Source organism: Dermacentor albipictus, chromosome 9 (assembly GCF_038994185.2).
Source record: "Dermacentor albipictus isolate Rhodes 1998 colony chromosome 9, USDA_Dalb.pri_finalv2, whole genome shotgun sequence".
NCBI classification, from domain to species: domain Eukaryota; kingdom Metazoa; phylum Arthropoda; class Arachnida; order Ixodida; family Ixodidae; genus Dermacentor; species Dermacentor albipictus.
Genome location: NC_091829.1, coordinates 84,238,579 through 84,248,909, shown reverse-complemented (window position 1 = coordinate 84,248,909; position 10,331 = coordinate 84,238,579). Strand labels below are relative to the sequence as shown.

The window sequence follows — 10,331 nt, the reverse complement described above, 5'->3', positions numbered from 1 at the left end:
GAAAATTTTCAATGTAGCTCGCAGTGTCTGATTTCGGCATTTACCTGATTGTAACTCTGGCCTTTTTCTTTTTTTAAACAAAATTGGACTGAAAAATGCCTGCACTGTGCTATCGGATATGAAACCAAAACTGCCTCCACAATGTTCATGTCTTTTACCACATAACAAAAATGTACACCTAACTTAGAAAAAAAAAAAAAGTGCAGTGACGCTGACTTCAGGCAACCGGCCACCTCTGTGCAATACATGCTTGTTTAAGAATTGGGTGCACATTCGATTTTTAGTTTGTTTAGGAGCTTTAACGTGACTTTTACGTTAGTTTTCCACTTTGGATGCATTAAACGTGGGTGCGCAATTGATTCAGGGGTGAGTTAGACTCTGGCTAATACTGCCAAATGAATCAGCAGTACGTTCCGGCATTTTTCTTTTTGCATCTTGTGTAATTCGATCAATTTTGTCGGTGCCATCAGGGTCAAATTAACGGAAGTTGGCTGTATTAGTTCAAATGCTGCTTAGCAAAACAGTTCTGGCGGCACGCAGATCTGGTAATATAGAGAAGAACAAAACATGTGCGCAGCCACGCTTCCAAACCAGTGAAAGCAATTGACCACACCTAAACAATACTAACAGTGAGCACTCTCCTGCACAGCAGACAAGAATGAAATGACCACACGACTGCCACCTGCAGCTCTCTCTGGCAACAATGACAAAAAAAAGGATGCATCCATGACTTAAACACCGCAGAGAGAAAATAAAATCTGTGCACAAATCTAGCCAAGTCTCACCTGCTGTGTTTAAGTCGCCTGGCAAAATGCATCTCCTATATTAGTAACAATGGTACAATAAGTTTGCAGTGTTCACATCTCAAAAGACGGAACACATGCTTGTGATTAAAAACAAGGCGAGAGCGTGTGTGTGACACAAAGTGCACTGCTACACCAACAAAATGTAACATAAATGGAGTGACAAAAAAAAAAAAATACAGAACATAGACGAACGTCAACAAAGTGGTGTTTTTTTGTTCTTTGGGTACTTCACCTATGCTACAATACGGTATACACTTTTAATCTTAAAAGAAGTAGCAAAACGAAGCAACGAAAGAAGGTTGACAGCACGTCTTACCCTTTGAAAACGCCCGCCACAGAAGATGCGGATCAAACACCCCTCCCCGTACCGCACCAAATTCGGGTTTAAACTCGGCGCACAGTCTTTCAGCTCTGTCAGTGGTGGTGATGGTGGGTTCATAGAAGGCACTTTCTGGCAATAACGCTTGTTGCGTTCACTGTGAGATGAAAGTGTGGTTTGCCATGGCAACCAGCAGGGACGTGTTGACTTGGTTAGTTCTACCACAAGAAGTCTCTGTCTTCGACAGCAGCACAGCTTGATGCAGCGCTGCTTGTGGCATATAGTTCCATCGCGAGGTGGGCACTATGCATGTCCAGAAGCATTCAGTCGATGACATGTCGCCGGGCTTGCCTCAGACATGTTGGTGATGAAGCAACAGACCTCTTCTCAATATTCAAGACGACGGTGCACAATCTTCCAGTACCTTCGCCCTAGTACGGATGCCCGAGTGACAAAGCTCTGCTGGCTGCACATTTTTGACAAGCACGATGGATACAGCTGATGGGGTAAGTGGTAACGACCGTCAAGCTAAAATATTTACACCAACTACTGCAGGCAGCAACACACAGTTCTACTGCGTGTCCTGCAATTTGAACGAGTTTTGACACATCTGATATTTGCGCTTCGGCACGGTTACGCTTCTGCAGCGCTGGTACTACAATTTCCTGTATTCATTAAATGTTCCTCTACCTCAATGCCCCGCTTCAACTCCGGCAAATGGAGGGCGACCGTCCCCTCAACTGAAGTGGTCACTGTTCTTTGGTAACCCTCGTAATTGCACTGCACAAATTACCAGGCAGCGTTACCAAAGTGCGATGTCTATTTCAGTCTTGGGGGTGGTGCAGTCTTGCATGATGCAGAGAGTCAAAGGAGAGTTCTCAAGTTCAAATTCAGGAGTACCACCACTCGGACAAAATACACAGAAAAGAGCGGCACACACATACACCGCTGATTAGCAACCATATTGCTACTACTTTCAGCTTTCTTTTACATTTCCAAAAAACTAGACGTTCGAGAATTCCGTGAGCAGAGTGCCTGGAAAATATTTCAAGCCTTTCTTGACATGCACAAAAAAGAGAGAGAGAAAGAGAGACTTGTTATCAGTACACCGTTGCTGCTTGTGCATAAAAAGGAGATACTATTATATCTGTGCGATGGGTCTGCAGCATGTTCCCAACCCCTTCTTCCTTTCTGTGTTCTTTTTCGCAAACATATAGAATTCATAGCAAAAAGCATTGAACTTACGACGGCTGATAGCCTGCGCAATGTGTATGCCACTCTTTTTCCGTGTGCTTCATCCGAGTGCTGGTCCTCCAGAATTTGAACTACCTTACACCTACCAGCCCAAGTTTCTCCACTACTGGGAGTTCACAAGTATCAGTCCATTTGTGAATACGGTGCTGAGAGTACCAGCTGAATGCTTTGCCCATCTCAATGTTCACCATGGCACAAAAACTATGAAGACAATGGTCAGCACCAATATGCGAGTTTCATTATTCTTGGCCTGGAGTGTGTGTGTTACGCCATTAACATAACCTTCGTTAAACCAGATACAATTGTCACATTCGAGGACATCAACAGGACCAACTTCACCTCATTTTTACAACCTACACTGCGTAGACTAAGTAACAACACAGCGGCAACAGCGCTTGACCTGCCTCCGGGCAGTCGCACAGAATGCTGCACACACTAGGCAGCTTTGACGAAGCCTGGTGCCGCTCCAGGGGCCTCGTGACAGTATGCACATCACTTTCTCCAAGCGTTCCCTTCTCCCCATTTGTCGTCTGGCGCAGAAAAGGGCTCGGCATACCGCGTGTTAAGTAATAAGCAAAAATGCAGTGCTGCCACCAGAGGGCGCAACACGAAATGCTCCACCCGCACAGCACCAGAGCAGTTCATGATGTGAAGCGCTGTGACAGCGCTCTTGGTCCCAAGTTCTGCGATTATATTTTTTTTTCTAAACTCCGGCGTGTGATGGAAGGATGGATGCGTCGGCAAAGGAGCAGAGAGATTCTGCACGTGGACACCAGTGGCTGCCGCCACATCACTCGTCAGGAACCACTGTGTGAGGCCGTTCAGTCACCCCTACAAGTGGCTGTGTTGCAGACACTGTGGTGACCAGATTGGTGGCTGCCATCTTGTTCAGGACCTGCGCCGTTTGTAGCAAACACTTCAGTCAAGCATGACAGCAGCATGCTTCCAAACTGAACCAGAGTGAGCCCTGACACAGCTATTCTGTCTACTGCACAAACTGCAGTTGCAGCTGGAGCATGCACCACACAAACAACTTTCAATTAATCGGCTCATGTACAGGGGCAGGCAACACCTGTAGTCATCAGCAGTAAACAAACCCAGCATCGAATGCACCATGTTGTCATGATGTCATGACCACTCTTTTGAGCACTGCACCGTCAACTTGAAGTAACCAGGAGGGGGGGTATTCTGTAAGTGTCCAACTAGTGGATACATCCATTTCGTCTAATGCTGAAGTTCTGACTGGCTGTGGGCTGGGGTATGTGTCAGAACGTGACGGGCACCCCCAAGTGATCAGCACTTCAGCAGCAGACGTAATGGACATGTCCACTAGGTGAACACTCACAGAATACCAGCCCAGAAGGCAGCCTCCTCATTCTTCAGCTGTAGCAAATCGGTAGTGTTCTCTCAAACGCTCTTTTACACTAGGAACTCACAGCCAAATTGGGCCAATCGCTATGATCGCATGACCTGTAAGGAATAATAATTCTATAATGCGAACATGCATCTCTATATAGTAAATAACAGAAACGCCCATGAAGCAGCAATAACAGAAAAGTGACAGAAATGTGCACAGAAACTCAAAGAGGTGCAGCAATTCATTACAGCAGTGGTTCTTGTTCTTTCCTTTATTTTTTTTCTTTCAATGCAAAGCATTGTGGGCCTCATACAAGGCACGATGCGGTGGGTAAGTAGGTACGTTCTTGTCTTGCGTCGTTTCAGGCATCTTCAATAAATAAAACTGCCTGATGGTGGGATCGAACCCGTCTCCTTGGTGCTAGGAGACCGCTAAGACTGGGAGAATGGCCATACAGGCATTACAAAGCACAAACTGCCACGAAGCATTGCTTATGGCTTCTAACACGAAGGTTTTAGTTGTCGAATATAAAAGCCAGAGTGGCTCACTGAGGGCGGTTCAGTGGGACTGAATCAACTGCTCTTCTGACCGGGTATGAGTGTGACTGGGTATGTGTGGCCAGATTCTGACCAGATAGGCTACGTACACGGGTATGCATGTGACGCTGCTTGGTGAAACTCGTTTTGCCGAATTAATGCATCCAAAAGTGGGCGTGCAGCCCTCACGCAAGTACATACAGCAATGTCTTACCTGTACAACATTGCCACTTGGAGCTGCAGCTGTCGTTGCCACTGTCACTGCTACCTTGCCCAGTGTTGGTCTAGCAGTGGTGGCGATGAGTGGGAGATCATCTTCATCCGATGAACTTGCCGGTGCCGTCCAGAGCCGGTCGCGGCCGTTCTCGCGTGTTGGATCAGCGGCCACTGTCAGGGAAGCTGCGGCGGATGCTTCACGACCGTTCTCTTGGGGACCAACGAGCTGACTTGTGAGCTGCATGGGCAGTGCGAGCCTTGGCCGCTTTGCTTCACTTGGGCTTGTGGACCGGTCACGCGGCTGCTGCTGTTGCTGTTGCTGCTGGGAATTCTCCTGCTCATCCAGGAAGCGGTCCATGTAGTCCCTGCACACATCGTCCATTAAATAAACCTGAGGCAATCTTCCATCTTTAGTGCAACTCCTTAACCCTGTCTCTACCGATGACGACTATAGTTGTCACCGAAATTCGTACCACTATAGCCGATTACAAATACAGTCGTTGAAGCCATGCTTCCAAAATCTCGGGAAAATTTGTTACATTTTTTTGTAGGTGTGTGCGTATGCTTGAACATCATTGAATTGAATCGAATAGCGAAAATTCGAATTCTTAAATAGCGAATCGAATATCTACTATTTGATATTATTGAATACTACTTTTGACAAAACTGAATATCTACTATATTTATATTTAATATTGATATGCCTAATTAGGCACACACAGCACCCGAACGCTGCAATTCACAGGGCAGTGCTGCATCGGCCGGGGCCGCCTCTGTCAGTACAAGGTCTGTCGGGGTCAACAAGACTGATTGAAATGATAATGGGACTCAGACAGAGGGAATAGTAGCAACAGCAGCACATATCTCATAAGGCGCAAAGGCATGTGCAAAGATTAGGCGATTAGTCATGTTGGATAGCGGCTATGAGCTTAACACCGCTTCAACAGCCAACAATCTAACTTGCATGCATGATCTCGGGACCGATCACTGATGAGCCACCTATGCGAACATATTAGAGAGCTTTAGGTTAGGGGATTCAAGCTGCACCCAAGCAGTCGGGGACACAATCTCCAATGTGTGGGCCCTTCGAGCTCTTTCGTGCTCACTTCTGGATCTTTTGTACACTTGGTGGCTTGTGTCCCTCAACACTTGCGTGCGGTTTACATCCCCTAACCTTAAGCTCTCTTTTAATGGCAAGCATTCCGCAACGGCTTGCAGCCCCTGTTACCACATCGGCCAGCAGTGAATTTTTGTCACAGCCACACTGCCTAATTGGTGCTGCTCATCGGGCATCAGCAACTGAAGTTATGGTTCGGTACTGAATCAACGCAATCTATTCGTAGCAGCTGCCAGACACAAACCGCTTCGCAAATGAAAGCAAGTGCACAGAATGTCAATGAAGTTGTTCATGGCTGCCATCTTTGTAACACACACCGTACGGCAGCTTCTTGTTCCTTGTGCTGTTCCTAGATGCGCATCAGTCTCTTTTTGTAGCTTCGAGCAACCCATCACAAGACTAGCATTGGATTTACATGGTGTACATGAAAGTGTCATGACCAGGTTGCACAGATTTGGGTGGACGGAGGATGAACAAAGGGGAGGGCACTGTACGAACTTGCAATGACCCTCGAAATGTCAGAATATTTAACAGGGGGCAAATCACACTGTACCTGACAATGAAATCATATTTCGGACATGCCTGGTAATTCTGACACCTTCATGTTTGTGACACCGTCACGTGCCCCAGAGGGGCAATGTATAAGAACACTTGAAATTTCAGACGCTAAAACAGGTCTGAAACGTCATTAATCAATGCCACCATTAATCAAGCCACCATCGCCACCATTCTGATTATTTCGCAGTGTCAAGCCACCACCAGCGTCGCAGCCATAGCCACCACCACAGCAATGCTAGGCCTAGCTGCTTCGGCGTTCGCTACCAAGCTTCCCACTGTCCAGCGCTGCGTTTTTCACTGAAAGAATTTGCCACTGTCAGCAATGGTGCTGACTTTGCCTTTTTCATCCTCGCCAATGGTTTTGAAGAGCAGAAAGCATGGCAAGGGTCAAATGCTGCATAAAGCTGGTTCCAAAAGTCAGCTTCGCCGCATTACAGCGGTGTTACGCTGTCAAGCATGCGCAAAGTAGCATATGCTATGTATTGCAGTGAAGCATATCAAGTGTAGAAAGGGGCCAGTGTCATGGGACACAATAACTATTCCTTAATTATACACGCATGCACCCGCCATCTCCTGTCACATCACGAGCACCGATATGACTAGCAATTGTATTGGCAGGCCCTCAGAGGTATTTCAGACACACCTATGCCGATTTGAGCCCTCGATCACTAGTAAAAGGCCCGCATTCATTTTTTTTTTTTTCAGACTGCCTGATTTTTTTTTTTTACGTTTTCGTGGACCCTAGGGTGTCCGAAAATTCGGACGTTGACTTTAGTTCAATACTTCGTTATTGCTATCAATGGTTCACATTTTGAATGAAACTGCAACATTTTATTAGTGACTTCAGATCATATGTCTTCCCAAATAGCACATTACTTTTTTTTTTTTTTGCTAAATATAAGAATGAGGTTTTAGTGTATTTGTTTACTGAGTGAAGAAAATGCAGCACCGATGCCTATACTCACGTGGTTCCGGGGTGCAGAGCATACTTCTTCTTTTCGAGACGCACCTTACTGGCAAAGATGTCGTGCCGCTCCGTCTTCTTCCACAGGTAGTAGAAGTGCACAAGCTCACCGACCGAGCGCGTACGGACCTGCACATGGTTTGCAAGAACCATCTAACAGAGAACAATCTCGCGAGTTCAACCATGCTAACAAGGTCGTGCGAAGGCCATCGGTAGGCACAATTATAGCAGACTAATAGGCAACTGAGGTTGGCACTAGCAAGTTTCTCCTTTCTTTAACCCTTTCTGGTCCGAATTTTTCAAATGAAGCATAAAATTTATATTACATCTGAACGACAAAGCCAGCAAAAACTTAAAATATAATTCCCACCAGAGCTTTTTTTTTTGGCAATGAACCTAAGGTTTTTCTCATGAACTACCAACAACTCAAGGTGCTGTAAGCACAATTACTTTGTTTAGGGCAAAACAACGGACACAAGAAAGTCGACAGGACGACTGTCCCGTTGGCTTTCTTGCATCCATTGTTTTGCGCTAAAATTGTCCTGTCGTCCTTCTTGTGTGCGTTGTTTTGCGCTAAATTGTCCTGCCGTCTTTCTTGTGTCCGTTGTTTTGCGCTAAACAAAGTAATTATGAATTCGCACCAAGTAGCTGTAAGCAGCACGTGGTTCTTCAGACTTCTGAATTCACAATCGTAATAAACTTAAATATGGCCACAGATATGGCCACCCAAGGCCGACGACACACATTTGGCAGCATGCTCCAAAGATACCGCGCAGGGGACTGACTTCAGCGTTAATGTGCAAGCTGCCATCCCTGTCTTTGCTGCGTTGCCAGTGACGACTGGCCCTGACAAGGGTGGCGGCTGTCAGCGCTGTCAACTTGTGTTTCAGAGGGGCGGAAGGGAGACGGGAGAGAAGCATACGAGGCTGGCGATGGTGCATTCGCGGCAACACAGTGGCAGGTTTTTCTCACTTTCCTTTTTTTTTTTGTTCACCACAACGTCATGTTCTTTTTCCCGTTGGTGCAGACACCCAGTAGCCAGATTTGGTTGTTAAAACCAATAACTCAACGTGGGAACATTATATCAAGCAGTCTATTTTACTATAGAACACACACAGAAGTTCACAGTGCCGTGGCTGCTCACTGTTGCATCCGGTATATTGTAAAAATCAGTAATGTTGTAAGTGGGTTGGACTGTAATTTGTTCTAATTAAATTGTTTTAATGTCTGCCCCTTCTGTCTTTTTATGCAACAAAGTTATAACAATTATCGGATTATAACAGAATTTTCCTGGCCCCTGAATGTTATAAGTGGGATTCGAATATAATTGAAAACCTTAAATAACAAGGTAAACGTAAACGAAAGTAGAGGAAAATATAACTTGTTACAGGAGGGAACACCACGTGCATTATGCATGCGGTGCTTTGCCAATTAAGCTACCGCCGCAGAAATAAAATAATTTGGCACGCGTTTTCCTCAGTCACTCGTGCTCACCACACTATAACTTCCAATTAGCCCACTTTAAAGAGTCCCCGAAACGGCGTGGACAAATTTTGTAGACGCATAGGGTACAGCCACAGTAAAACATTAGCACTACAATTTAAGCGAAGTGTCTAGTATTAAGACAGCTGCAGATGATTACAAGTTATCCTCCTCCCTAGTCATGTCTTTTCTCAACTCGTTCGCCGAGTGATCGGGGAGAAGCTCCGCCTTCACTGGCTCTGCGTCATGATGGGACGTCGTGTCGTCTACTTCTAGTATTCATGGAGCCAGCACGTGAAGCCTCTCGAAGCTCTCTGCTAGCAGCCTGGCCGTCGATCCCCCACGAGAGCTATCCAAGCAGCATGCGTTGCGAGCATTCTGTCGCAGTGCCGAGCATGCCCGGTATTCTGATAACCCCAGGCAAGCTGGGCATTTTGGCGGATGGATGGAGGGGTAAACTAAAGCTGCTCCATACAACCATCACTGAGATGAAGGGGCTTTAGCGTAAACATGAATGGCCTGAGTGAGCGGCCTGCATGGTGCAGCAACCTGGTGGCACAGAGCTTAACCAGCCAAACAAAGAGCTACTATTGCTGCAACCAAGTGTAAAAAATTTCAACATTCAGAAAGACAACATGTTCACGGTTACAATCCTGCCGAAAATTTACACCAGCAGCAAAGTGTAATACAGTTTTGTTACTGCCATCTGAGCTCTGTGTTTGTCCGGCTGTGCTCTGTGCCACTAGGTGGCTGCACCATGCAGGCCGTTCACGTTCGCACTTCTGCTCATTCAGTAAAACTCCCAGTTCACTTGCGCTTACGTTTACCTGAATACCATATGCGTTAAAGCTCTCTATTGGGGTAGTAATTCTCCTGAGTGAAGTGACGGTCACAAACGTGTAGATGCTGGTGCCAATTGTATACTGACAGCACAATGCACTGCAGTCACTCTGCTCGCTTGTTGCCTTGCAGAGGGACTCAATGTCACAGCTGAACATGCAGTCAACTGCTAGATCTGCAGCCCACAGCATAACAAGGGCGATCCATGGTGCTGACGAAAACAAAGGTCGAGACCAACGCTGACGATGCAGTTTATATCAACACAGAGAATGTTCTAGCACAAGCAGACGTACGACATTTGCTGTGTGCCGGAAGTGCTTGAGTGTAGTGATAAATTGTTGTGTATTTTCTTTCCATTACTTTTTTATAGTGACAAAGTAACCAACATTCCAACTATTACGAACATCTGTTCACCATAAAGTTGGAAAAATTATAGATAACACGACCTGGGTAGCCAATCGGATAGCTCACCCAAATGATGTCAATGGGACTAACTACGTCAATTGGGAAAGGGACGACTTGAAACTCAGGGGACCAGTGCCGCTGCAATCCATAGCTATGCACATTTTTAAAAACCTTATAAAAATTACCCGCTTTGCACGAGGACCTTAAATGCGTCACTTAACGTTCAGAAGCACCTACCCTAACCACTCTGTACATTTGTACAAAATCATCAAATTTGTTTCATGGTTCCTGTAAAAGGATGTTCCACATCTGCTGCCTTGGCCATGAGCGGCACTGGCTGGCTAATTTTTTACACATACACAAAAATCCAGGAAAGTGAATCAGTAATTAACTTGCCCCAACTGTCACTTCTGCTGGCTTACAATTTGCACCAAATTATACTTTACTTCCAAGTATTCTAGATCAACCGGTGGTAAT

General features: G+C 45.9%; 1 protein-coding gene across 4 annotated transcripts in view; it reads right to left on the bottom strand.

Annotated features, from left to right (window-relative positions):
• Positions 1 to 999: 999 nt before the first annotated feature.
• LOC135919860 (mesoderm induction early response protein 1-like) overlaps positions 1,000 to 10,331 on the bottom strand; it is a 41,357-nt gene continuing 32,025 nt past the window's right edge. For all 4 annotated transcript variants that reach the window (XM_065453836.1, XM_065453835.1, XM_065453839.1 and 1 more), the window contains exons 12-14: positions 7,129 to 7,256; positions 4,487 to 4,853; positions 1,000 to 3,274 (exon numbers count right to left, since the gene is read on the bottom strand). In XM_065453836.1, coding sequence (XP_065309908.1) covers positions 3,170 to 3,274; positions 4,487 to 4,853; positions 7,129 to 7,256 — 600 coding nt within the window. In that variant the 3' untranslated portion in view covers positions 1,000 to 3,169. The remainder of the gene's footprint in view (positions 3,275 to 4,486; positions 4,854 to 7,128; positions 7,257 to 10,331) is intronic.